Raw genomic sequence first — 27,870 nt, forward strand, 5'->3', positions numbered from 1 at the left:
ATGCAGACCCTACAGACGCAGACCCTATGGACGATGCAGACCCTATGGACGATGCAGACCCTATAGGTGCAGACCCCATAGATGTGGACCCCATAGATGATGCAGACCCTATAGATACAGACCCTATAGGATGCCTGACCCCATAGCTGCAGTCCCTATAGGTGCAGCCCCTGTAATCCAGGGCCCTATAGATGCAGCCCCCACAGACGATGCAGCCCCTATAGATGCGGACCCTATAAGGTGCAGCCCGCTATAGGTACAGACCCCTATAGATCCAGGCCCCTATAGGCGCCGCCTCCATAGGCCGCAGCCCCTATAGGTTCCCCTGGAGGACCGACGTCTCTATGGCGGCGGCCAGAGCGGCCTCTCCCCCCCCTCCCCTCCCCCCGGCCCGCCTGGCCCGCGCGCTTCCGGCCTCTCGCTGGTCGGCTTCCGGCCCGCGCCTGGGAGCGCGGCGGTGAGCGGGGAGGGGGGGGTCGCTGGGGGGGTCCCGGGGGGGCGGGGGGGCTCTGGGGGGCCCCAAAATTTGGGAGGGGGGGCACGGGGGGGGACTGAGGGTCCCCAGAATTTGGGGGGGGACGTGGGGGGGGGAGGGGGGCACGGGGGGGGGTTAAGGAGCCGTGGGGACCCCAAATTTGGGGGGGGGGAAGCCTGGGGGGGGCTCTGGGGGGCCCCAAAATTTGGGGGGGGGGACGTGGGGGGGTCAAGCAGCCGTGGGGTCCCCAAATTTTGGGGGGAGGGAGGCACGGGGAGGGGGTTAAGGAGCCGCGGGGACCCCAAATTTAGGGGGACACACATGGGGGGGCTCTGAGGAGTCCCAAAATATGGGGGGGGGGGGGCTCTGAGGAGCTATAGGACCCCAAAATTTAGTGGGGGGGGAATGGAGGGGGTTAAGGAGCTGTGGGACCCCAAATTTGGGGGGGACACGCATAGGGGGGGCTCTGAGGAGCCCCAAAATTTGGGGGGGGGGAACACGTGGTGGGGGGGGCTCTGAGGAGCCGTGGGACCCCAAAATTTGGGGGGAATGGAGGGGGTTAAGGAGGTGTGGGACCCCTAAATCTTGGGGGGGGGGACACGTGGGGGGGGGATTAAGGGTCCTTGGGGACCCAAAATTTGGGGGGGTGGAGATGTGGGGGAAGGAGTCAAGGAGCCGTGGGACCCCAAAATTTAGGGGGGTGGACACAAGTGGGGGGGTGGGGCTCTGCATAGTTGTGGGACCCCAAAATTTGTCTGGGGGGGGGGATGTGCGTGTGTGGGGGCTCTGAGGAGCCATGAAACCCCCAAATTTGGGAGGGGGGGGTCAGTTTAGGAGCCTTGGGACCCCTAAATTTAGGGGGAGGGGGACACGTGGGGAAGGTTAATGAGCCGTGGGACCCCAAAATTGAGGGGGGGGGACACACGTTGGGGGGGGGGGCTCTGCAGATCCACGGGACCCCAAAATTTATGGGACCGGGACCTTGATCCAGTTGGGGACCTCTGGGGGGGGGGGAGCATCCCAAAAATTTGGGGACCTCTCCCCCCAGAGCTCCCTGATTTCCCCCCCCCCCCCCCCAGGATCGTTTTCAGGGTGCGGGGGGGGGGGTCGCGCCGGCCATGTACGCGGTGTACAAGCAAGCCCACCCCCCCACGGGGCTGGAGTTCTCCATGTACTGCAACTTCTTCTCCAACGCCGAGCGCAACCTGGTGGTGGCCGGCACCTCCCAGCTCTACGTCTACCGCCTCAACCACGACGCCGAGGTGCGCCCCAAAAGGACCCACCCCGTCCACCCCCCAAAAAAAAAATTTGGGGTGGCCCCGGGCGGTGTCACCCGGTTGAGTTTAGTTTTTTTTTTTTTTTTTGGGGGGGGTGTTGTGGTGGTGATGGTTGTGCCCGTTGTTCTTGCAGAGCGGGGTGAAAGGAGACAGGAACGCGGGTAGGTGGAGGAGGAGGGGACGCGCACCCCGCAAGGTTGTTGGGGGAGGGCGGAGGGGGCTGCCTTCTGCTGGGGGGGGTGGGAAGGGGGGAGGGTCTTGGGGTGTTGGTGGTCTTGGGGTGCGAAGGTCTTGGGGGGGTGGTGGTCTTGGGACGTTGGTGGTCTTGGGACATGGTGGTGTCGGGGTGTGATGGTGTCGGGGTGTGATGGTGTCGGGGTGTTGGTGGTCTCAGAAGTTGGTGGTCTTGGAAGGGTTGGTGGTCTTGGGGTGGTGGTGGTGTTGGGGCGTGATGGTCTTGGGGGTGATGGTTTTGGAGATCGGTGGTCTTGGAGGTTGGTGGTCTTGGGGTGTGATGGTGTTGAGGTGTGATGGTCTTGGGGTGTGAAGGTCTTGGGGTGTGATGGTGTTGGGATGTTTGTCATCTTGGAAGGTTTGATGGTCTTGGGGGTGATGGTATTGGGGCGTGAAGGTCTTGGGGCATTGGTGGTCTGGGGGGGATGATGGTCTTGGTGGTTGGTGGTCTTGAGGTGTGATGGTCTTGGGGCATTGACAGTCCTGGGGGATGGTGGTCTTGGAGGTTGGTGGTCTTGGGGTGTCGGTGGTGTTGGTTTGTGATGGTGTTGGGGTGTGAAGGTCTCGGGGCATTGGCGGTCTTGGGGGGGTGCCAGTTTCGGGGATCGGTCATCTTGGAGGGTGGTGGTCTTGGGGTGTGATGGTCTTGGGCATTGGCAGTCTTGGGGGGTGATGGTCTTGGAGATTGGTGCTCCTGGGGCGTTGAGGTGTGATGGTCTTGGGGTGGTGGCAGGCTTGGGGTGTGATGGTGTTGGGGTTTGAAGGTCTTGGGGCGTTGGCGGTCTCAGGTTTTTTGATGGTCTCGGAGCGCTGGTGGTCTTGGGTGGGCTGGGGGGGTGCTGGTGTTCACGAGGGGTTGGTGGGCCGGGGGGGGTGGTTCTTGGGGGGGTCGGTGGTCTCGGGGGACGTTGGTGGTCGTGAGGCGTTGGCGGTCGTGGGACCTTGTTGGTCTGGTGGCTTTGGTGGTCTCAGGGGGCATCGGGGGTCTTGGGGGTGCTGGTGGTCTCATGGGGTGCTGGTCTTGGGGGCTGGGGGTGTCGGTGGTCTCATGGGGTGCTGGTCTCGGGGGGGTTGGCGTTCTTGGGGGGCTGGTGTCCTCGGGACATTGGTGTCCTTGGGACGTTGATGGTCACGGGACGTCGGTGTCCTTGGGGCGTCGGTGTCCTTGGGGGTGTTGACGGTCACGGGACGTTGACGTTCTCCTTGGGCCAATTTTGTGGAAAAACACGAGGGATGGGCGAGGCCGGGGGGGGGGGGGTGGTGACACCATGTCCCGTCCCCCCCCCCGCCTTTGTCCTCGCACCCCCTGCAGAAGGCAAGGGCCACAAGGAGAAGCTGGAGCTGGTGGCCTCCTTCTCCTTCTTCGGCAACGTCATGTCCATGGCCAGCGTGCAGCTGGCGGGGGCCAAGCGGGACGCGCTGCTGCTCAGCTTCAAGGACGCCAAGGTAGGGACGGGTCCAGGGACGGGGGGGGCACCCATGGGCGCCCCCCGCCCTGCCGTGACGCCCCCCCTCCCCTGCAGCTCTCGGTGGTGGAGTACGACCCCGGCACGCACGACCTGAAGACGCTCTCGCTGCACTACTTTGAGGAGCCGGAGCTGCGGGTAGGCCCGGGGGCCGCGGGCATGTGCTGCCCTCCAAAAACGCGGCTGGGGGGGGCAGGGGGGTTGCCCCGTGGCCAAGCGCCCCCTAACCCCAACCTCGTTGCCCGCAGGACGGCTTCGTGCAGAACGTCCATATCCCCAAGGTGCGGGTGGACCCCGACGGGCGCTGCGCCGTCATGCTCATCTACGGCACGCGGCTGGTGGTGCTGCCCTTCCGCCGCGACTCGCTGGCTGACGAGCACGAGGGGCTGGTGGGAGAGGGGTGAGTGGGGGCCAGGGGCCCGCGGCAGCGGCGTGCGGCCAACGCGTGGGCCAGCATGTGGCTCAGCACGGCCAACATGGCCATCGTGTGAGTCAGTGTGGGCAAGATGTGGCTCAGCACGGCCAACGTATGGCTTAGCGTGGCCAACACGGCCATCGTGTGGCTCAGCATGGCCAACGTGTGGCTCAACATGGTCAACGTGTGGCTCAGCACGGCCAACATGCGGTTCAATGCAATCAGTGTATGGCTCAATATGGCCAACATGGCCAATGTGTGGCTCAGTGTGGCTCAACATGGCCAACGTGTGGCTCAACATGGTCAACGTATGGCTCAGCGTGGCCAACACGGCCAACGTGTGAGTCAGCATGGCCAAGATTTGGCTCAGCACGGCAACGCGTGGTTCAACACAGCCAATGTGTGGCTCAGCGTGGCCAACATGTGGTTCAGTATGGCCAGTGTGTGGCTCAACATGGCCAACACAGCCAACGTGTGGCTCAGTATGGCCAACATGGCCAACGTGTGGTTCAAAACAGCCAACATATGGCTCAACATGGCCAATGTGTGGCTCAGCAAGGCCAGTGTGTGGTTCAAAACAGCCAATGTATGGTTCAACGTGGCCAATGTATGGCTCAGGTCAGCCAACGTATGCCTCAGCACAGCCAACGTGGTCAACGTGGCTCAGCATGGCCAACGTGTGCCTCAACATGGCCAACACAGCCAACATGTGGCTCAGGGTGGCCAGTGTTTGCCTCAAAACGGCCAACGTGTGCCTCAACATGCCCAGTGCGTGGCTCACCGTGGCCAACGTGTGGCCTGGAGCTCATAGAACGGGGGAAGGTGGGAAATAAGGCAGAAATTCTGCCCCCCGGGGGTGGTGAGGCCCTGGCCCAGGCTGCCCAGAGGAGCTGGGGGGGAGCCAGCCCTCAGGGGGGCCAAGGATGGGCCAGGGGGGGCTGGGGCGGTCGTGCCCATGGTGGGGCTGGAGCTGGGGGTCTTTGAGGCCCCCTCCCACCCGGACCTCACCATGACCGTGGTCTCCCCCCCTGTTGCGCAGGCAGAAGTCGAGCTTCCTGCCCAGCTACATCATCGACGTGCGGGAGCTGGACGAGAAGCTGCTGAACATCATCGACATGCAGTTCCTCTGCGGCTACTACGAGCCCACCCTCCTCATCCTCTTCGAGCCCAACCAGACGTGGCCGGGGTAAGGCCGCGGAGGCGGGGGGGGGGGGGGTGGAGGGGGGGACACACGACGCGCGGCGGGGTCCCCGTGGCAGGAGGTGACGCCCGCCCCCGCAGGCGCGTGGCGGTGCGGCAGGACACGTGCAGCATCGTGGCCATCTCGCTGAACATCATGCAGAAGGTGCACCCGGTCATCTGGTCCCTCAGCAACCTGCCCTTCGACTGCACGCAGGCGCTGGCCGTCCCCAAGCCCATCGGTGAGGGCGGGGATGGCACCGGCGGGGCCGGGGGCGGGGGGAGGGACGGACACACGGGGAGGGCACCGCTGACGCCCGGCCGCCCCCGCAGGTGGCGTGGTGATCTTCGCCGTCAACTCGCTGCTGTACCTCAACCAGAGCGTGCCGCCCTACGGCGTGTCCCTCAACAGCCTCACCGCCGGCACCACCGTCTTCCCGCTGCGTAAGCGCCGCCGTGGGGGCCGGGGCAGGGTGGGGGGGGAGGGGGGCGCGGGCGGGGGTCCCGACGTGCCGGCCCCGACGCCGCGCGCTCCCCGCAGGCATGCAGGACGGGGTGAAGCTGACGCTGGACTGCGCGCAGGCCGCCTTCATCTCCTACGACAAGATGGTGATCTCGCTGAAGGGCGGGGAGATGTGAGCGCTGCGTGATGCCCCGGGGAGGGGGGGGTCCCGCGCCCCGGCACGGCCCCGGCCCCGCCGCCGGGCCCCTGCTGCCCCCATCCCCATCCCCGTCCCTCTGCCCGCAGCTACGTCCTGACGCTGATCACGGACGGGATGAGGAGCGTGCGCTCCTTCCACTTCGACAAGGCGGCCGCCAGCGTGCTCACCACCTGCGTAAGTCCCCGTGTCCGTCCCCGTGTCCGTCCGTCCGTCCCGCGCGGCCGGGCCCCCCCACAGCCCCCCCCCACCCACAGATGGTGACGCTGGAGCCGGGCTACCTGTTCCTGGGGTCCCGCCTGGGCAACTCGCTGCTGCTCAAGTACACGGAGAAGCTGCAGGAGGCGCCCGTCGGCGTGGCCAAGGACGCGGCCGACAAGCAGGTGGGGGCAGCGGGGCGCCCAGTGGGTCCCGGTCCCCGTGGTCACTGCGTCCCCATTGCCACGTCCCCACCACCAGGTCCCCATCGTCCTGTCCCCACCGTGGCTGCACCCCCGTGGCCATGTGCCCTTGGTCACCTTGTCCCCGGGGTCTCCGTGTCCCCATCACCGCCGTGTCCCTGCTGCTGCGCCCCTGACATCTCCTTGTCCCCCCCGCTGGGTCCCCACCTCCCTGTCCCCGCAGCCATGTCCCCACAGCCTTGAGGTCACCCCTCGGTCACTGCGTCCCCAGGGTCTCCGCGTCCCCACCTCCCTGTCCCCACCACGCCTGCGTCCCCCTTGCTGCATCCTCACAAGCTGTGTCCCCTTTTGCACCATGTCCCCAAGGTCTCCACGTCCCCACTGCCGTGTCCCTGCCACTGCCACGTCCCTGCCACCAGGTCCCCATTTCCCTGTCCCCACAGCTGTGTCCTCACAGCCACGTCCCCTTGGTCACCATGTCCCCACGGTCTCTGAGTCCCCGCCACCGCCGTGTCCCCACCACCGGGTCCCCTGTCCCCTCCATGGCCATGTCCCCACGGTCTCTGTGTCCCCTGTGGTCTCCATGTCCCCTCCGTGGCCGTGTCCCCACGGTCTCCACATCCCCACGGTCTCTGTGTCCCCCCCGCTGCCACATCCCCGGCGGCACTGGTCTCACTGTGGCGCCGCGAGCCCCATGCTGGGGTCTCCGGGCTGCCTCCCCCCGCAGGAGGAGCCCCCGCTGAAGAAGAAGCGCTCGGACTCCTCGGGGACCTGGGCAGGTAGGTGACAGCGAGGCCGCCGGTCGGGGGGACGGGGACGGGGACACCCCCCCGCGTCACCCACGCTGACGGGCGCTGCCGTGGCGCGGCGCGAGCAGGCGGGAAGTCGGCGGCGCAGGACGAGGTGGACGAGATCGAGGTGTACGGCAGCGAGGCGCAGTCGGGCACGCAGCTCGCCACCTACTCCTTCGAGGTGCGGCCCCCGCCTCGTGGCACCAGCTCCCTGGCGCTCGCGGTGCTGCCACGCAGCGCCCCCATCCCTGTCCTTGTCCCCATCCCCGTCCCCGTCCCCGTCCCACGCAGGTCTGCGACAGCATCCTCAACATCGGCCCCTGCGCCAACGCCGCCATGGGCGAGCCGGCCTTCCTCTCCGAGGAGGTGAGCGTGGCCCCGGGCCCCTGACGTGACACAGCGTGACGTGACGTGGCGTGATGTCCCCACACGTGTCCCCTGTTCCTGCAGTTCCAGAACAGCCCGGAGCCGGACCTGGAGATTGTGCTCTGCTCCGGCTACGGCAAGAACGGGGCGCTCTCGGTGCTGCAGGTGAGCAGCGGCCGGCACCGTGTCCCTGCATCCCTTCATCCCCATGTCCCCGCGTCCCCCATGTCCCCACGTCCCCCACATCCCTGCGTCCCCCATGTCTCTTACATCCCCACATCCCCACGTACCCCTACATCCCCGTGTCCCTGCATCCTCATGTCCCCGCATCCTCATATCCCCACATCCCTGCATCTCCATGTCCCCGCATCCCCGCGTCCCCACATCCTCATGTCCCCATGTCCCTCCATCTCCATGTCCCCACCTCCCTACATCCCTGCATCCCCACGTCCCCACATTCCCGTGTCCCCACATCCTCACGTCCCTGTGTCCCCATGTCCCTGCACCCTCACGTCCCCGTGTCCTTGCATCCCCACGTCCCCCCATCCCCACATCCCTGCGTCCCCGTGTCCCTTTATCCCTGCGTGACCACATCCCTGCGCCCTCATGTCCCCACATCCCTGCGTCCCCGTGTCCCTTTGTCCCCACACCCCTGCGCCCTCACGTCCCCGTGTCCCCGCGCTGTGCCGCTGCCTGCCGTGGTGAGGAGCGTCCGCCGCAGGCGCAGTGCCGGTGCCACAGCATGGGCCGGGAGAACCAGGGCTGCCCCGAGCGGTGGGCGCAGCCTGTACGCCCCGAGCCACAGCCCCACAGTGCCCGGGGGGGGGGGGGGTGTCCGTGCTGCCCCCCGCCCGCGCCCCCACCGCTGTCTCCCTGCAGAAGAGCATCCGGCCCCAGGTGGTGACCACCTTCGAGCTGCCCGGCTGCTACGACATGTGGACGGTGGTCTCGCCGCCCAGGAAGGAGGAGGTCGGTGGTGACGCGCGTCCCCTCCCCGTGTCCCCCCCACCATGTCCCCTCCCTGTGTCCCCTTCCCCGTTCCACCTCCCCACATCCCCTTCCCTGTGCCACATTCCCTGGGTCCCCTTCCCCGTGTCCCCTTCCTCGTGCCACGCTCCCACATCACTTCCCCGTGTCGCCTTCCCTGTCCCCTCTCCACTAAATCCCAGAATCATTAAGGTTGGAAAAGCCCTCCAAAATCATCTGGTACAGCCATCCCCCTACCACCAATGTCACCCCCAAACCATGTCCCCAAGCACCACGTCCAACCTCTCCTTGAACACCCCCAGGGACGGTGACGCCCCCCTCCCCGTACAACCCGTCCCAACGCCTGACTGCTCTCCGTGAACAGAAATGTCTCCTCGTTTCCCACCTGAACCTCCTAATTTCCACGCCACCTTCCCCACGTCCCCTCCCCTGCGTGCCCTTCCTTGTCCCACCCTCCGTGTCCCTCCGTCCCCTCCCTGTGTCCCCCCCTGGGTGCCGGCTGCCCCCCCGGTCCCATCGGGGGCTCCCAGCGCCCGGCTCCCCGCAGGCTGAGACGAGCACCGCGGGTGAAACCAGCGAGAAGGACGCGGCGCCCCCCGAGCCCCCCGAGGACGCGGGCCGGCGGCACGGCTTCCTCATCCTCAGCCGCGAGGACTCCACCATGGTGCGGCCCCGGGGCTCGGCGCGGCGCCGGTGCCGGTGCCGGCGAGCGGGGTGCGACGCCAGGTTCCCACTCCCTCGCCCCCGCAGATCCTGCAGACGGGCCAGGAGATCATGGAGCTGGACACGAGCGGCTTCGCCACGCAGGGCCCCACCGTCTTCGCCGGCAACATCGGCGAGAACCGGTACATCGTGCAGGTGTCGCCGCTCGGCATCCGGCTGCTGGAGGGAGGTGAGCGCCCGGCACGGCACGGGGGGGGGAGGGCGGCCCCGGCGCGCCGGCTGCCCCCTGACGGCGCTGCCCGCAGTGAACCAGCTGCACTTCATCCCCGTGGACCTGGGCTCGCCCATCGTGCACTGCGCCGTGGCCGACCCCTACGTGGTGATCCTGAGCGCCGAGGGCCAGGCCTCCGTCTTCGTGCTCAAGAGCGACACGTACGGCGGCCGCACGCACCGCCTGGCGCTGCAGAAGACGCAGCTGCACCACGTGAGTGCCGCCCCGCGCTGCGCCGCGTCACCCGTGGCATCGCGTCACCTGTGGCATCGTGTCACCCATGTCATTGCATCACCCGTGGCATCGCGTTACCCGCAGCATAGCATTACCCATGGCGTCACGTCACCCACTGGCATCGTGTCACCCGCAGCATAGTGTCACCCATGGCATCGTGTCACCCACGGCATCATGTCACTCATGTCATTGCATCACCCGTGGCACCGTGTCACTCACAGCATAGCGTCACCCATGGCGTCACTGTCACCCATGGTGTCACGTCACCCATGGCATCATGTCACCCACAGCATCATGTCACTCATGTCATTGCATCACCCGTGGCATCGTGTCACCCACAGCACAGCATCACCCGTGGCATCACGTCACCCACGGCATCACGTCACCTGTGGTGTCGTGTCACCCATGGCATCGCGTCACACACAGTGTCACGTCACAGCATCACATCATGCCATCGCGTCACCTGTGGTGTCGTGTCACCTAATGGCATCACATCACCTGTGTCATTGCATCACCCGCGGCATCGTGTCACCCACAGCGTAGCGTCACCCATGGCGTCACATCACCCACGGCATCACGTCACCCGTGACATTGCGTTACCCGCGGCATCGCGTCACCCACAGCATAGTGTCACCCATGGCATCGTGTCACCCTGCGGTGTCGCGTCACCCATGGTGCCACCTGTGGCACCGTTTCACCTGTGTTGGCCCCTGTGGTGATGTGGTGTGACCCATGGCATGGTGTTGCCTGCGGTGTCACCTCACCTATGGGTGTCACCCACATGCGATGTCACCCGCGATGTCACGTCACCCCTCACCCGTGGCATCGCATCGCCCACGGTGTCACCCACAGCATCACACCGCCTTCGGTCTGACCCGTGGTGTCACCTGCGGCTTTGTGCCACCTGTGGTGTCACCCACAGCATGGTGTCACCCATGGCGTTGTGTCACCCACGTATCACGTCACAGCGTCACGTCACCCATGTCACCTGTAGTGTCACCCATGACGTCACGCCACCCATGGTGTTGCACACAGTGCCACCCATGGTGTCGCATCACTTGTATTGCCCCCACACAGTGTCACCCGCGGTGTCACATCGCCCAGTGTGAGCCGTGGTGTCACCCATGGCGTGGTGTCACCCACAATGTCACCTGCAGTGTCACCCACGGCGTTGTGTGGCCCACGGTGTCACCCAAGGTGTCACCCATGGCATCGTGCCACCTGCGGTGTCACCCAGGGTGTCACGTCTGCCGTGGTGTCACCCGGGGTGTGATGTCACCCGTGGCACGGTGTCACCCATGGTGTGGTGTCACCCGTGGCACCGTGGCACTGCATCACCCATGGTGTGGTGTCACCCGTGGCACTGCATCACCCGGGGTGTGATGCTACCCGTGGTGCGGTGCCACCCGTGTCACCCGTGTCACCGTGCCGCCCGCAGCAGCCCAAGGTGATCGCGCTGTGCGTGTACCGCGACGTCAGCGGGATGTTCACCACCGAGAGCCGGGCGGCCGGCGCCCGCGACGAGCTGGCCCTGCGCGGCCACGCGGAGGCCGAGACCCTCATCCAGGACATCAGGTGGGCGGGGGCGGGACCGCGCCGTGTCCCCGCGGTGGTGGCGGTGTCCTCGTGGTGGTGTCCTTGCGGCGGTGTCCCCACGGTGGTGTCCCCGTGGCGGTGTCCCCACGACGGTGGCTGTGTCCCCGTGGTGGTGGCAGTGTCCCTGTGGTGGTGGTGGTGTCCCTGCAGCAGTGTCCCCATGGCAGTGTCCCCGCGGCGGTGTCAGTGTCCCCGTGATGGTGTCCCCATGGTGTTGGTGGTGTCCCTGTGGCGGTGTCCCCGTGGCGGTGGTGGTGTCCTTGTGGCAGTGGTGGTGTCCCTGTGGCAGTGTCCCCGTGGTAGCGGCGGTGTCCCCGTGGCGGTGTCCCCATGGTGGTGGCAGTGTCCCTGTAGCATTTGCGGTGTCCCTGTGGCAGTGGTGGTGTCCCCGTGGTAGTGTCCCTGCGGTGGTGTCCCCGTGGTGGTGGCGGCGTCCCTGTGGCAGTGTCCCGGTTGTGGTGGCTACGTCCCTGCGGCGGTGACCCCGTGGCGGTGTCCCCATGGTGGTGGCGGTGTCCCCGTCCCAGTGGCAGCGTCCCAGTGGTTGGGTCCCCGTGGCGGTGTCCCCGTGGCGGTGGCGGTGTCCCCATGGTGGTGGCGGTGTCCCCGCGGCGGTGTCCCCGCGGCGGTGGCTCTCGCTCACGGCGCGCGCCCGGCAGCGACGCGGTGGACGACGAGGAGGAGATGCTGTACGGGGACTCGGGGGCGCTCTTCAGCCCCGCCAAGGAGGAGCCGCGCCGCAGCCTCCCCGCGGCCGAGCGGGAGCCGCACCAGCACCGGGCCGAGCCCACGCACTGGTGCGTGCTGGTGCGCGAGAACGGCGCCATGGAGGTGAGGGCGCCACGCGGCGCCACCGCGTCCCCCGTCCCGTCCCCTGTCCCCCTTGTCCCTCTGTCCCCTCGTCCTTCTGTCCCCCCCCCCCCCCCCCTCCTGTCCTGCGAATCCACCCGGCGTCACCGCGTCCCCCCGTCCCCCCTCCCGTGGATCTGCCCAGTGTCACCGCGTCCTCCCGGTGTCCCCCCACCCTGCACATCCACCCAGTGTCCCCCAGTGTCCCCCAGTGCCCCCCCGGTGTCCCCCTGTCCATCCATCTCACAAACCTGCCTGGTGTCACCGCGTCCTCCTGGTGTCCCCCCACCCCACACATCCCCCCGGTGTCCCCCTGTCCCCCGGTGTCCCCCTGTCCCCCCAGTGTCCCCCTGTCCCCCTGTCCATCCGTCACACAACCCCTCCGGTGTCCCCCGACCCCGCACATGCCCCCAGTGTCCCCCAGTCCCCCCATTGTCCCAGTGTCCCCCTGTCCATCCATTACACAAACCCCCCCGGTGTCCCCTGGTCCCCCTGTCCATCCATCACACAAACCCCCCCGGTGTCCCCCGACTCCGCACGTGCCCCCAGTGTCCCCCAGTCCCTCCAGCGTCCCCCAGTCCCCCTGTCCATCCATCACACAAACCCTCCCGGTGTCCCCCCACCCTACACATCCCCCCAGTGTCCCCCAGTCCCCCTGTCCATCTGTCACACAACCCCCCCGGTGTCCCCCGACCCCGCACATGCCCCCAGTGTCCCCCAGTCCCCCCATTGTCCCAATGTCCCCCTGTCCATCTGTCACACAACCCCCCCCGGTGTCCCCTGGTCCCCCTGTCCATCCATCACGCAAACCCCCCTGGTGTCCCCCGACCCCGCACATGCCCCCAGTGTCCCCCAGTCCCCCCAGTGTCCCCCAGTCCCCTCATTGTCCCAGTGTCCCCCTGTCCATCCATTACACAAACCCCCCCGGTGTCCCCTGGTCCCCCTGTCCATCCATCACGCAAACCCCCCCGGTGTCCCCCGACCCCGCACATGCCCCCAGTGTCCCCCAGTCCCCCCAGTGTCCCCCAGTCCCCCCGTCCATCCGTCACACAACCCCGCCCCGGTGTCCCCGTGCCCGCAGATCTACCAGCTGCCGGAGTGGCGCCTGGTGTTCCTGGTGAAGAACTTCCCCATGGGGCAGCGCGTGCTGGTCGACAGCTCCTTCGGGCAGCCGGCGGCGCCCGGCGAGGCCAAGAAGGAGGAGGTGACGCGGCAGGGCGAGCTGCCGCTGGTCAAGGAGGTGCTGCTGGTGGCCCTGGGCAACCGCCAGAGCCGGCCCTACCTGCTGGTGAGCCGCGGGCGTGGGGCCGGGCTGTGGGGCTGGGCAGGGGTGTGGGGTCAGGACGTGGGGCTGGGGTGGGATATGGGGCCGGGACGTGGGGCAGGGGGTGGGATATGGGGCTGGGATGTGGGGCTGGGGGTGGGATATGGGGCCGGGACGTGGGGCAGGGGGTGGGATATGGGACGGGGATGTGGGGCTGGGGCTGGGGGTGGGATATGGGGCCGGGACGTGGGGCTGGGGGTGGGATATGGGACGGGGATGTGGGGCTGGGGCTGGGGGTGGGATATGGGGCCAGGACGTGGGGCAGGGGGTGGGATATGGGGCTGGGATGTGGGGCTGGGGCTGGGATGTGGGGCTGGGGGTGGGATATGGGGCTGGGATGTGGGGCTGGGGCCGGGATGTGGGGCTGGGGGTGGGATATGGGGCCGGGACGTGGGGCAGGGGGTGGGATATGGGGCCGGGATGTGGGGCTGGGGCTGGGATGTGGGGCTGGGGGTGGGATATGGGGCCGGGACGTGGGGCTGGGGGCAGACATAGGGTCAGGATGTGGGGCTGGGGTGGGATATGGGGCCGGGATGTGGGGCTGGGGGCAGACATAGGGTCAGGATGTGGGGCTGGGGTGGGATATGGGGCCGGGATGTGGGGCTGGGGCTGGGATTGTGGGGCTGGGGCATGGGGATGTGGCGTGGGGCTGGGGCTGGGACATGGTGCAGGGGTGTGGGGCTGGAATGTGGGGCCGGGATATGGGGCTGGGGCCAAGGTTGTGGGGCTGGTGCATGGGGATGTGGTTTGGGGCTGTGATGTGGGGCTGTGCCATGGGGCCGTGCCGTGCCGTGGGGGTGAATTCTGGGAAGACACCGTGGGGCTGTACCATGGGGCTGGGCCATGCTGTGGGGCCACGATGTGGGGCCGTGCCATGGGGTCATGCCATGGGGCCGTGATATGAGGCTGTGCCGTGGGGCCGTGCCGTGGGGCCGTGCCCGGCTCATCCCGTGCTCGCCGCCAGGTGCACGTGGACCAGGAGCTGCTGATCTACGAGGCGTTCAGCCACGACTCCCAGCTGGGCCAGAGCAACCTCAAAGTGCGCTTCAAGAAGGTGCGGGGGGCACCGGGGGGGGGCCGTGGGGGGGGCCTCGGGGACCTGGGGAGGGGGGACCTGGGGACCTGCGGTGGCCCCGCGCCCCCTGTCTCAGCCCCGCGCCCCCCGTCTCAGCCCCAGGCCCCCCCCCCCCCCCCCCCAGGTGCCCCACAACATCAACTTCCGCGAGAAGAAGCCGAAGCAGTCCAAGAAGAAGCCGGAGAGCGCGGGGGGCGCCGAGGAGCCGGGGGGGCCGCGGGGCCGGGTGGCGCGCTTCCGCTACTTCGAGGACATCTACGGCTACGCGGGGGTGAGCCGGGCGCGAGCTGACGGGGGGTGTGTGGGGGGGACCCCATCTGGGGACACCCCATCTGGGGACACCCAGCCGTCATCATCATCATCAATGTGGGACCCCCCCCCCCCCAGTCAATGTGGGGACCCCACCTAAATCTGGGGACCCTTTCCCACCAATCTCAGGACCCTCCCCTAAATTTGGGACCCCCCCTAGATTTGGGGACCCTCTTCCATCAATGTCGGGACCCCCCTCTAAATTTGAGGACCGTTTCCCATCAATTTCAGCATCCCCCCATCAACATGGAGACCCCTCCCCTAAATTTGGGGACTCCTCCCCATCAATTTCAGGATCCCCCAATCGATGTGGGGACCCCCTTAAATTTTGGGACCCTTTCGCATCAATTTCAGGACCCTCCCCTAAATCTGGGGACCCCCTTCATCAATGTGGGGACCCCCCCTAAATTTGAGGACCGTTTCCCATCAATTTCAGAACCCCCCCATCAACTTGGGACCCTCCTCTTAAATCTGGGGACTCCTCCCTGTCAATTTCAGGATCCCCCAATTGATTTGGGGACCCCCCCTAAATCTGGGGACCCTTTCCCATTAATGTCAGGACCCTCCCCTAAATTTGGGACCCCCACCTAAATTTGGGGACCCTCTCCCATCAATTTCAGGAACCCCCCTATCAATATGGTTACCCCTCCCCTAAATCTGGGGACCCCCCCCATCAATTTCAGGATCCCCCAATCAATGTGGGGACCCCTCCTAAGTCTGGGGACCCTTTCCCATCAATTTCAGGACCCCCCCATCAATATATGTTGCCCCCCCGCCCCAAATCTGGGGACCCCCCCATCAATTTCAGGACCCCCCAATCAACCTGCAGACCCCCCCCCCAATCCATGTTGGGACCCCCCCAGTCCATGTGGGACCCCCCTGGGCCTGGGGACGCCCTCCCCAGATTTGGGCCCCCCCCAGTGACCGTCTGCCCCCCCCCTTCACCCCCCCCCCCGAGGTGTTCATCTGCGGCCCGTCCCCGCACTGGCTGCTGGTGACGGCGCGGGGGGCGCTGCGCCTGCACCCCATGACCATCGACGGGTCCGTGGAGTCCTTCGCCCCCTTCCACAACGTCAACTGCCCCAAGGGCTTCCTCTACTTCAACCGCCAGGTGGGTCGGGGGTCCGGGGGGGGCCCCAGGGGGGGTGTCCCCATGTGTGTGTGTCCCCCCCCCAAAGCCACCCTGACGGTGCCGCCCCCAGGGCGAGCTGCGCATCAGCGTCCTGCCCGCCTACCTCTCCTACGACGCGCCCTGGCCGGTGCGCAAGATCCCGCTGCGCTGCACCGCGCACTACGTGGCGTACCACGTCGAGTCCAAGGTACCGCTGACACCGCTGTCCCCACCCCTGGCACGGGGGCGACGCGAGGCCGGGGCCCCCCCGGTGCTGATGTGCGTCCCCTGGCAGGTCTACGCCGTGGCCACCAGCGTCATCAACTCGTGCACGCGCATCCCTCGCATGACCGGGGAGGAGAAGGAGTTCGAGAGCATCGAGCGCGGTGAGCCCGGCGGCCCCACGCGGCGCCAGAACGGTGTCCCCACGCGGTGCCAGCCCATTGTCCCCAAATGGTGCCATCCCCGTGTCCCCTAGTGTGGCACCGTCCCCGTGTCCCCACGTGGTGCCATGCTGTCCCGGTGTCCCCATATGGCACCATCCCGGTGTTCCTATATGGCACTATCTTGATGTCCCCTTGTGGTACCATCACGGTGTCCTCACATGGTGCCATCCCAGTGTCCCCACGTGCCACCATCCCTGATGTCCCCATATGGCACTATCTTGTCCCCACGCAGTGCCATCCCCGTGTCCCCTCATGGTGCCATCCTGGTGTTCCCACATGGCACCATCCCAGTGTCCCCATATGGCACTACCTTGTTGACCCCACGCAGTGCCATCCCAGTGTCCCCATATGGCACCATCCTGGTGTCCCCATATGGCACTATCTTGTCCCCACGCAGTGCCATCCCCGTGTCCCCACATGGTGCCATCCTGGTGTCCCCATGTGGTGCCATCCCCGTGTCCCCCCACAGCCCCATCCTGGTGTCACCATATGACACTATCTTGTCGTCCCCACACAGTGCCATCCCGGTGTCCCCTACGTGGCACCATCCCCATGTCCCCACGTGGTGCCGTGCTGTCCCAGTGTCCCCATATGGCACCATCCCGGTGTTCCTATATGGCACTATCTTGATGTCCCCTCGTGATACCATCACGGTGTCCCCACATGGTGCCATCCCAGTGTCCCCATATGGCACTATTGTTGTCCCCACACGGTGCCATCCCGCTGTCCCCACACGGTGCCATCCCGCTGTCCCCACACGGTGCCATCCTGGTGTCCCCATGTGGCACTATCCCGGTGTCCCCCCGTGGCCCCATCCCAGTGCTCCCACACGGTGCCATCCCACTGTCCCCACGTGGTGCCACCCCAGTGTCCCCGTGCAGCCCCATCCCTGTGTCCCCATCCCGGCGTCCCCCCGGGGCCGTCCCCCGAGCGCCACTGTCCCCCCTCCCCCGCAGACGAGCGCTACATCCACCCGCAGCAGGAGGCCTTCTCCATCCAGCTCATCTCGCCGGTGAGCTGGGAGACCATCCCCAACACCAGGTGAGCGCCCCAGTGCCACCCCGGTGCCACCCCGGTGCCGCTACGGTGCCACCGCGGTGCCACCCAGCCACCCGCCTGCCTGCCCCCGCAGGATCGACCTGGAGGAGTGGGAGCACGTCACCTGCATGAAGACCGTGTCGCTGAAGAGCGAGGAGACCGTGTCGGGGCTCAAGGGCTACATCGCCGTGGGCACCTGCCTGATGCAGGGCGAGGAGGTCACCTGCCGCGGCCGGGTGAGCGCCGCGGGGGCGCGGGGGGTCACCGCGGGGGCACTGCGGGGCGGGGGTCTCACCGGCGGTGTCGCGGTGCCCAGATCCTGATCATGGACATCATCGAGGTGGTGCCGGAACCGGGGCAGCCGCTCACCAAGAACAAGTTCAAGGTGCTCTACGAGAAGGAGCAGAAGGGGCCCGTGACCGCCCTGTGCCACTGCAACGGGTACCTGGTGTCCGCCATCGGGCAGAAGGTGCGGGGACGGGGGGGGGGGAACGTGGGGATGGGGAGGGTGTGGAGATGTGGGGATATGGGGACATGGGGACATGGGGATGTGGGGACTTGGGGACATGGGGATATGGGGATGTGGGGACATGGGGACGTGGGGATATGGGGACAGGGGGATATGGGGACGTGGGGACATGGGGACATGGGGACGTGGGGACGTGGGGATATGGGGACATGGGGACATGGGGATATGGGGACGTGGGGACGTGGGGACATGGGGACGTGGGGATATGGGGACGTGGGGACATGGGGACATGGGGACGTGGGGACGTGGGGATATGGGGACGTGGGGACATGGGGATACGGGGACACGGGGATATGGGGATGTGGGGACATGGGGACGTGGGGACGTGGGGATATGGGGACATGGGGACACGGGGATATGGGGACATGGGGATACGGGGACACAGGGACATGGGGATATGGGGACGTGGGGACATGGGGACATGGGGTTATGGGGATACGGGGATATGGGAACGTGGGGACGTGGGGATACAGGGATGTGGGGACATGGGGATGTGGGAACTCAGGGACATGGGGACACAAGGATGGGGGGACACAGAGACATGGGGGTGCAGGGACACAGGGATGGGATATGGGGATGGGGATGTGGGGACAGATGTGGGGACTCATGGACGTGGGAACACGAGGACACGGGGACGTGGGGATACAGGGACCTGGAGATACGGGGACGTGGGACATGGGGATGTGGGGATTCAGGGACACAGGGACGCAGGGACGCAGGGGCTTGGGGATGCGGGGACTTGGGAACATGGGAATACAGGGATGTAGGGATGCAGGGACTTGGGGACGCAGGGACTCGGGGACAGGGACGCAGTGGCAGCAGGGGGGTCGATGCATGTCCGTGCCCCCCGGTGACACCCCCCGCCCCCCCCCCCTCGCACCGCAGATCTTCCTGTGGAGCCTGAAGGACAACGAGCTGACGGGCATGGCCTTCATCGACACGCAGCTCTACATCCACCAGATGATCAGCGTCAAGAACTTCATCCTGGCCGCCGACGTGATGAAGAGCATCTCGCTGCTGCGCTACCAGGAGGAGAGCAAGACGCTGTCCCTCGTCAGCCGGGTAGGGCGCGGGGACACGGGGCGTGGGGACATGGGGTGAGGGGACACGGGGTGTGGGGACATGGGGTGTGGGGATACGGGGAGCGGGGACACGGGGCGTGGGGACATGGGGTGAGGGGACACGGGGTGTGGGGACATGGGGTGTGGGGATACGGGGCGTGGGGACACGGGGCGTGGGGACACAGGGTGAGGGGACACGGGGCGTGGGGACACGGGGCATGGGGACATGGGGTGTGGGGATATGGGGTGGGGGGATATGGGGTGGGGGGACACGGGATGAGGGGACAAGGGGTGTGGGGACACAGGGTGTGGGGACACGGGGCATGGGGACATGGGGCATGGGGACATGGGGTGTGGGGATATGGGGTGTGGGGATATGGGGTGGGGGGACACGGGATGAGGGGACACGGGATGAGGGGACAAGGGGTGTGGGGACACGGGGCATGGGGACATGGGGTGTGGGGATATGGGGTGGGGGGACACGGGATGAGGGGACACGGGGTGTGGGGACACAGGGTGTGGGGACACGGGGTGTGGGGACACGGGGCGTGGGGATGTCCCCTGCTGTGCCAGGGGACACGGGGACGGCTCCTCGCTGTGCCCCGGGCTGTAGGGACATCTGCTGTCCTTTGGGACGTGGGCACTTGGGGACACCTCCCTGCCACCCTGGGGGGCTTGGGGACATGGTCCCAACGTGCCAGGGGACATGAGGATATGGGGACACCCCCCTACCGTGCCAAGGGACACGGGGACACCTCCCTGCCAACCTGGGGGACATGGGGACACCTCCTTGCAGTCCTGGGGGACACGGGGTTGCAGTGACACCTCCCTACTGACCTGGGGGACCTGGGAACCTGGGGACACCTCTATGCCACTCTGGGGGACATGGGGACATGGGGACACCTCCCTCCTGCCCTGGGGGACATGGGGACATGGGGACACCTCTATGCCACTCTGGGGGACATGGGGACATGGGGACACCTCCCTCCTGCCCTGGGGGACATGGGGACATGGTGACACCTCCCTGCTGACCTGGTGGACATGGGGACACTTCTATGCCACTCTGGGGGACATGGGGACACGGTGACACCTCCCTGCTGACCTGGGGGACATGGGGACACGGTGACACCTCCCTCCTGCCCCGGGGGACATGGGGATGCCTCCCCACCACGCTGAGGGACGCGGGGACGCGGTGACACCTCCCCGCCGCCCCGGGGGGCCGTGGGGGACACGTCACGGCACCGCCGCTGATGGCGGTCCCGCCGCAGGACGCCAAGCCGCTGGAGGTGTACAGCGTGGACTTCATGGTGGACAGCACCCAGCTCGGCTTCCTCGGTGCGTGGCATCGCCCCCGGCACGGCCGGGCTCAGGGCCGGGCCCCCCGGGGGTGTCACTTTGTCCCCGTCACACGCCGCTCTCCGTCCTTCCCGCAGTGTCCGACCGCGACCGCAACCTCCTGGTGTACATGTACCTGCCCGAGGGTGAGCCACGCGTCCCCTGTCCCCGTCCCCATCCCCGTCCCTGTCCCTGTCCCCGTCCCGGCGTCGCGGTGACGCCGCGGCTCCCCGCAGCCAAGGAGAGCTTCGGGGGCATGCGGCTGCTGCGGCGCGCCGACTTCCACGTGGGCGCCCACGTCAACACCTTCTGGCGCACGCCGTGCCGCGGCACCGCCGACGGCCTCAAGAAGTCCAGCGCCTGGGAGCAGAAGCACATCACCTGGTTCGGTACGGGGACGGGGGGGGGAACACGGGGGGACAAACGTGGAGGGACGGGGGCACGGGGAGGACATGGGGGGCACCAGGGTGGTGCTGGGGGCACGGGGCTGCGTCCCTGTAACTTCCCCTTGTGTCCCCCGTCTTTTGTCCCCCGTCTTGTGTCCCCCGTCTTGTGTCCCCCATTTTGTGTCACCGCCCCCCCCTCCTGTCCCCAACCCCACCGGGGGGTGCTGGGATCGGCCCCGCCCGGCCCCCCCACGACCCCCGGGCTCCCCCCCCAGCCACGCTGGACGGCGGCATCGGGCTGCTGCTGCCCATGCAGGAGAAGACGTACCGGCGGCTGCTGATGCTGCAGAACGCCCTCACCACCATGCTGCCGCACCACGCCGGCCTCAACCCCCGCGCCTTCAGGTACCCGCGGTCCCCAGCGCGTCCCCGGGGTCCCCAACGTGTCCCCAGGGTCCCCAACATGTCCTGGGGGTCCCCAGTGCGTCCCCATAGTCCCCAATGTGTCCCTGGGGTCCCTAACACGTCCCGGGGGTCCCCAACATGTCCCCATAGTCCCCAGCACGTCCTTGGGGTCGCCAATGCGTCCCTGGGGTCCTCAACACGTCCCCAAGGTCCCCAACATGTCCATGGGGTCCCCAACATGTCCCTGAGGTCCCCAACGTGTCCCCATAGTCCCCAACGTGTCCCCAGGGTCCCCATCGTGTCCCCGGGGTCTCCAACACATCCCCATAGTCCCCAACGTGTCCCCAGGGTCCCCAACATGTCCCTGGGGTCCCCAGTGCATCCTCGGGGTCCCCAACGCATCTTTGGGGTCCCCAACACGTCCCCAGGGTCCCCAACATGTCCCTGGGGTCCCCAACATGTTCCCATAGTGCCCAGCGTGTGCCTGGGGTCCCCAACCCGTCCCCATAGTCCCCAACATGTCCCCGGGGTCCCCAATGCATCCTTGGGGTCCCCAATGCGTCCTTGGGGTCTCCAACACATCCCCATAATCCCGAACACATCCCCGGGGTCCCCAGCACGAACCCCATAGTCCCCAACATGTCCCCAGGGTCCCCAACATGTCCATGGGGTCCACATGTCCCTGAGGTCCCCAGTCCGTACCCATAGTCCTCATCGTGTGCCTGGGGTCCCCAACACATCCCCAGGGTCCCCAACGCGTCCCCAGGGTCCCCAACGCATCCATGGGGTCCCCAGCGCGTCCCCATAGTCCCCAGCGCGTCCCTGGGGTCCCCAACATGTCCCCAGGGTCCCCAACGTGTCTCCAGGGTCCCCAGCATGTCCCTGGGGTCCCCACTGCAATGGGGCCCAGCAGCCACCCAGTGGCAGCGCCGCCGGGTGATGCCACCGGGACGTCCCCGGTGCCACCGCGGTGACGGTGCTGTCCCCACGCTGGTGTCCCCGCGGCGCAGGATGCTGCACATGGACCGGCGCATCCTGCAGAACGCGGTGCGCAACGTGCTGGACGGGGAGCTGCTGAACCGCTACCTCTACCTCAGCACCATGGAGCGCGGCGAGCTGGCCAAGAAGATCGGCACCACGCCCGACATCGTGAGTGGGGCGGCGCCGTGGGGCAGCGCCGTGGGGCAGGGCCTTGGGGCAGGGCTGTGGGGCAGCGCCGTGGGGCAGGGACGTGGGGCAGAGCACCCTTGGTCCTACCGGGCCCTGGTGTGCGAGGGAGCAAGGCTCTGCCCCACACGCTGCGCCCCATAGATGTCACCTCCCTGCCCCACAGATCTCTCACCTCCCTGCCCCATGCCCTGGGCCATATGTATGTATCACCTCCCTGCCCCACGTACTGCACCCCATAGATGTCACCTCCCTGCCCCATGCCCTGTCCCCCATAAATGTCACCTCCCTGCCCCACACGCTGTGCCCCAAATGGACACTGTGCCTGCCGTACACGTGCATTTCCTCCCTGCCCCATATGCTGCGCCCCATATAGATGTGGGGCAGAGCTCCCTGCCCCGCTTGCTGTACCCCATAGATGTCATTTCCCTGCCCCACAGATCTGTCACCTCCCTGCCCCACACCCTGTGCCCCATAGATGTCACCCCCCCGCCCCACACCCTGTGCCACCCACCCCCATGGGGCACAGCAGAGCCCCCCCCCAACCCCCCTGGCCCTACTGGGGGCCCCTCGCCCCCCATCTTCCCCCCTCGCCCCGGCCCCCCCTGATGCCGCCTCCCCCCCCAGATCCTCGAGGACCTGCTGGAGATCGACCGGGTGACGGCGCACTTCTGACGGCACCTCCCGCCCCCCACCCCCACGGACCGAAAATTTGTATAAAAAAAAAAACAAAACACAAAAAACGTCCCAACGGGGCCGCGGTGCGTGGCGTGTGCTCCGCCGTCCCCTCCGCGGGGGGGAGGGGTTTATTGGGAGGGGGTGGGGGTGGGTGCGGGTGGGGGGGTCCGCCCGCTACGCCCGCAGGTACTCGTAGATCTGCTCGCTGTGGGGCAGCAGCCCCCAGGAGGCCAGCAGGCGGAGGACGGAGGCCGTCAGCTTCATGGTGAGGGTCTCCAGCCTGGGCGCGGGGGAGGCGTGGGGCGGCCGCTCACCCCATGGCCCCCCCCAGCGTGTGGCTTCTCCCCCCACCCCCAGGACCCCCCCTACCTGAGCGCCACCTCGAACTTGAGGCTCTCCCAGGCCACACGGAGGCCGCGGACGGCGCGGAGGCCGCGGAGGCCGGGGGCGCGCTCCCCGCTGAGCCGGCCCCAGCTCCGCACGGCGCTGCGGGGGCAGCACAGGGTGGGCACGGGGACGGTTTTGAGGGGGGGGAGGGTCCCCCACGTCCCCCTTGTCCCCCCCCCCCCAAGTCCCCTCACCTCTTGGCCATGAGGAAGTAGCGGTCGACCGGGGCCCCCAGCGCCACGTTGATGCTGCGGACGGTGTTGATGTTGCGGAAGACGAGGAGCATGGGCCGGGGCAGGGCGCGCAGCACGCCCATGATGCGCTGGAAGTGGTGGGCGGCCATCTCCTGCATGTAGGCGGCCTCCTCCCGCGTCAACACGTTGGCCAGGGCCAGCTGCCCCGCGTGCAGCGGGCGCTGCATCAGGATCTCGCAGAAGAGGAAGTAATCTGGGGGGGTGGGGGTGGGGGGGGGTGGGCGCGGCACCCCGGGGTGGGATTACGGCACCCAAGGGTTGGATTGAGGCATCCGAGAGTGGGATTATGGCAACCAAAGGGGGGATTACGGCACCCAAAGGGGGGATTATGGCACCCAAAGAGGGGGGGGGAGAGGATTGAGGCACCCAAGGATGAGATTGAGGCACCCAAAGGGAGGAGATTATGGCACCCAAGGGTGGGATTGAGCCATTCAAAGGGGGGGTGGATTACAGTGCCCCAGGGAGTTGCAGCACCCTAGCGCTGATGCTGCAGCACCCTGAGGGGCACAGGGCAGGAAGATGGGGTTGGGGGGGGGATGAGGATGGGGCTGCAGCACCCCGAGGACCACAGGGCAGAGGGACAGGGCTGTGGCACCCGAGGGATGGGATTATGGCACCAAAGGTTGGGATTACAGCACCCAAAATAGGGATTATGGCACCCTAGGGATGAGATTACAGCACCCAAAATTGGGATTATGGCACTGAAGGGTGGGATTACTGCACTAGAGGAGTGGGATTATGGCACCCAAGGGGTGGGATTATAATATCAAAGGTTGGGATTACAGCATCCAAAATTGGGATTATGGCACTAAAGGGTGGGATTATGGCACCCAAGGGGTGGGACTTTGGCACCCAAGGTTGGGATTACAGCACCCAAAATTGGGATTATGGCACTAAAAGGTGGGACTACTGCACTAAAGAGGTGAGATTATGGCACTAAAAGGTGGGATTACCGCACTAAAGGGGTGGGATTACGGCACCGTGGGGACGGCCCCGGGGACGCCTCACCCTTGACGCCCAGCTCGGCCGAGCGGCTCCTCATGGCGGCGTCATCGCGCAGCACGATGGCTCGCCACAGCTGGCACAGCGCGCTGCGGTCCCTGCGCGGCCCCGGCAGCGTCACCGGCACCGCGTGGCCCCGCGCGGCCCCGGCCCCGCGCGTCACCGGCCCCGCGCCCCCCGGCCTCACCTCTCGCTGAGGAACTCGTAGAGGCCGTGGTCCAGCAGCACGAGCTGCGCCTTGCCGTCGGGGCCGCGCCGCACCAGCACTGCGGGACCGGGGCGGGATGTCCCCATGGCCCCGCGTCCCCTGTCCCTGCATCCTCATGTCCCCATATCCACGTGTTCTGATGTCCCCGTGTCCCTGCGTCCCCATGTCCCCAGATCCTCGCGTCCCTGCGTCCCCATGTCCCTGCGTCTCTGCATCCTCATGTCTGCACGCCCCCGTGTCCCCGTGTCCCCGTATCTTTGTCCCCACGTCCCCGTGTCCCCGTGTCCCCACGTCCCTGCATCCCCGTCCCCATATCCACGTGTTCCTGTCCCCATGTCCCTGTGTCCCCAAATCCTCGTGTCCGTGTCCCCACAGCCTCATGCTTGCACACCCCCGTGTCCCTCGTGTCCCCACGTCCCCACATCCCCACGCCCCCATGTTCCTATGTCCTCATGTCCCTGCAGCCCTGCGTCCCCGCATCCCCATGTCCCTGTGTCTCCGTGTCCCTCTGTCCCCATGTCCCCACGTCCTCATGTCTGCACAGCCCTGTGTCCCCACGTCCCTATATCCGTGTTCCTATGTCCCCCCGTCCCCCCATCCCCTGTCCCCCCGTCCCCCATCCCCCTGTCCCCCCGTCCCCGTACCGTTCCCCGGGTGCGGGTCGGCGTGGATGAAGCCGGTGTAGAAGATCTGCTCGGCGAACACGCGGATCAGTTTGTCGGCGGCCTGCGGGGAGGCGGCTCGGTCCCCCCGTGTCCCTGTCCCCGTCCCCCCCCCGCTGTCCCCCATTGTCCCCCGTGTCCGTCCCCCCCCCCCCCGACTCACGTCCTGCAGCCCCAGGCCCTGCCGCCGGATGCCCTCCACGTTGGTGATCTTGCAGCCCTCGCAGTAATCGGCCGTCAGCACCCGCTGGGGACACCGGGGGGACACGGGGGGGGGGGGTGGGGACACATGGGGGTGACACACATGGCGGGGGGGGCACACGGGGTCAGCCCGTGGCGGGGCTCGGGGGCACCGCGCTGTCCCCAGGGCTGGATCGTCCCCAGTCCCTGCTCCGCCCCGTGCCCACCCACCCCGCAGCCCCTGTCCCCATTGTCCCTGTCCCCTGGTCCCCGTTGTCCCCACTGTCACCTGGTCCCCATCGTATCCAGAGTCCCTGTCCCCTGCCCCCCCCTGCCCCCCATCCCCTGTCCCCCTGTCCCCACAGCCCCTGCAGCCCCCGTCCCCTGCTCCCCATCACCCCCTGCTCCCTGTCCCCTGTCCCTCGGTCCCCACGCCCTGGTCCCACCGCCCCTGCAGCCCCTGTCCCCTGCTCCTTGGTCCCCACCATACCCGTTGTCCCCGTCCCCTGGTCCCAATTCTCCCACTGTCCTTCTCCCCGTTGTCCCTGTGCCCATCGTCCTGCTGTCCCCGTCCCCATCGTCCCACTATCCCTGTCCCCACTGTCCCCCTGTCCCCGCCCCCACCTTGCTGCACTTGTCCCAGTGCACGCGCGGCACCACCACGTAGCTGAAGTCGCGCAGGTCGCGGGCGCAGCGCTCGGCGTTCCGCCCCTCGTTCTCGAAGTCCAGCTCCTGCGCCAGCGTCCCCTTCAGGTCCTGGGGACAGAATGGGGGGGGGGGGGGGAGTGTGAGCTGTCCCCGTAGGTGTCCCCCCCCGCAACGCCCCCTCTCACCGTGTCCCCCCAGTGTCCCCAGTACCTCCAGCACCCAGCTGAAGCCGAAGCTGGGGTGCATGAACTCCACGATGCGCAGCAGCAGCTGCAGCGTCCGCATGTCGCCGTCGAAGCGGTCGCGGAGGTCGATGTACTGCACCTGGGGGAGGGGGGGGTGGGGCGGGGGGGCTGGATGCGGCTGTGTGCCCCCCCCCCACACACCCCCCAAGCCCCCCGCCCCGGCCCCGGCCCCCACCTTGACAGGCCACCGGCGTGCCGTCCTGCAGGGTGGCGCGGTGAACCTGCGCCAGGCTGGCGGCCGCCACCGGCTCGTAGTCGAACTCCTGGAAGAGGCCGGCCGCCGTCGTCTGGAAGTCCTCCAGGAAGAGCTCGTCCACCTGCGGGCACGGGGGGGACACGGGGGGGAGTGGGGGACACGGGGGAGGGGGCAGCAACCCCTCGGTGCCTGCAGCGAGCCCTACGGCTGTCCCCACCCAGCGGCTGCGGTGTCCCCAGGATGGAGACCTCGGTGTCCCCACGCTTGTGGTGTCCCCATGCCCCTGGTGTCCCCGTGCCTGAAACCACCACGTCCCCACCCCCATGGCAGTAGCTGTCCCCGTGGTGTTCCCTCAGCAGTGGTGTCCCCGTGCCCGAGACCACCACAGTCCCCACCCCCATGGCAGTGTCGTCCCCATGGTGTCCCCGTGTCCCTGTGCCCATGGCTGTGGTGTCCCCATGATCAGGACCGTGGTGTCCCCGTGATGGAGACCTTGATGTCCCCATGCCCGTGGTGTCCCTGTGCCTGTGGTGCCCCCGTGTCCATGCCCACCACGTCCCCAGCCCCGTGGCAGTGCCATCCCCATGGTGTCCCCGTGTCCGTGGTGTCCCCGTGTCCGTGGCAGTGGTGTCCCTATGATGAGGACCATGGTGTTCTCGCAATGGAGACCACGGTGTCCCCACGGCAGTGGTGTCCCTGTCCCCACGGCAGTGGTGTCCCTCTGACCACGGCTGTGCCATCCCCATGCCCCGACTGTCCCCGTGCCAGCCCCACTGTCCCCTTCTGGCACCCCCATGCCCAGGACGTGCCACCCCACGCACACCACCGCAGCGTCCCCGCGATGGGGACCACGGGGCTGTGAGGTCCCTACACGGGTGGTGGCAGTGTCCCCATGCTCCGGGGGTCCCCTCGCAGTGTCCCCATGGCCGGGACCACCCCGTCCCTGTCCCCACCGGCCCCTCACCTCCCGGTGGCCTCGCTGCAGGGCGCGGTCCTCCAGCACGCGCAGGGTGGCGATGTACTCGGGGGGCAGGAGGGTGGTTGAAGGAGCAGAGCCCTGCCCCAGCTTGATGTACAGCCCCCCGTTGCGCAGCGCCCCCCGCAGCAGCCGCTCGGCCGCGCGCTGGTGGCACCGCGACATCCCCGCCTGGAAGGCCGGGGAGCCCTGCGGCCGGGGGGGGCGGGTGTTAGTGTCACCAGTGGCCCCATCCCCATCCCTGTCCCCTCCCCATCCCGTCCCCATCCCCTCCCCATCCCCTCCCCGTCCCCATCCCCTCCCCTCCCCATCCCATCCATCCCATCCCATCCCATCCCCATCCCGTCCCCATCCCCATCCCCTCCCCTCCCATCCCCATCCCCAT

At 67.4% G+C, this 27,870-nt stretch overlaps 2 protein-coding genes across 2 annotated transcripts; one reads left to right on the plus strand and one right to left on the minus strand.

Moving 5' to 3' along the window:
• The first annotated feature begins 412 nt into the window (after window positions 1-412).
• CPSF1 (cleavage and polyadenylation specific factor 1) lies at window positions 413-22,805 on the plus strand. The gene is made up of 38 exons (XM_035572296.2): window positions 413-457; window positions 1,555-1,737; window positions 1,886-1,913; window positions 3,299-3,432; window positions 3,510-3,590; window positions 3,701-3,852; window positions 4,907-5,053; window positions 5,149-5,288; window positions 5,380-5,490; window positions 5,588-5,681; window positions 5,795-5,882; window positions 5,963-6,088; window positions 6,834-6,885; window positions 6,984-7,078; window positions 7,189-7,263; window positions 7,348-7,428; window positions 8,143-8,232; window positions 8,798-8,914; window positions 9,001-9,142; window positions 9,219-9,397; window positions 10,857-10,993; window positions 11,674-11,845; window positions 12,945-13,151; window positions 14,152-14,241; window positions 14,387-14,533; window positions 15,530-15,682; window positions 15,774-15,890; window positions 15,978-16,068; window positions 17,085-17,169; window positions 17,261-17,402; window positions 17,483-17,635; window positions 18,581-18,757; window positions 20,025-20,091; window positions 20,190-20,237; window positions 20,328-20,480; window positions 20,753-20,882; window positions 21,893-22,031; window positions 22,677-22,805. The coding sequence occupies exons 2-38, from the start codon at window positions 1,594-1,596 to the stop codon at window positions 22,722-22,724; spliced, it is 4,332 nt and encodes a 1,443-aa protein (XP_035428189.1). The 5' UTR covers window positions 413-457; window positions 1,555-1,593; the 3' UTR covers window positions 22,725-22,805.
• Window positions 22,806-22,901: 96 nt separating this feature from the next.
• On the minus strand, window positions 22,902-27,650 carry ADCK5 (aarF domain containing kinase 5). Its single transcript, XM_035572294.1, has 11 exons — window positions 27,474-27,650; window positions 26,495-26,630; window positions 26,279-26,421; window positions 26,045-26,176; window positions 25,404-25,487; window positions 25,223-25,304; window positions 24,558-24,636; window positions 24,377-24,468; window positions 23,309-23,561; window positions 23,097-23,213; window positions 22,902-23,007 (listed from the first exon to the last, which is right to left on the minus strand). Exons 1-11 carry the CDS (start codon window positions 27,648-27,650, stop codon window positions 22,902-22,904), a joined length of 1,401 nt encoding a protein of 466 aa, XP_035428187.1.
• Between the last annotated feature and the right edge of the window lie 220 nt (window positions 27,651-27,870).

Source organism: Cygnus atratus, unplaced genomic scaffold, assembly GCF_013377495.2.
Source record: "Cygnus atratus isolate AKBS03 ecotype Queensland, Australia unplaced genomic scaffold, CAtr_DNAZoo_HiC_assembly HiC_scaffold_82, whole genome shotgun sequence".
Classification (NCBI taxonomy): domain Eukaryota; kingdom Metazoa; phylum Chordata; class Aves; order Anseriformes; family Anatidae; genus Cygnus; species Cygnus atratus.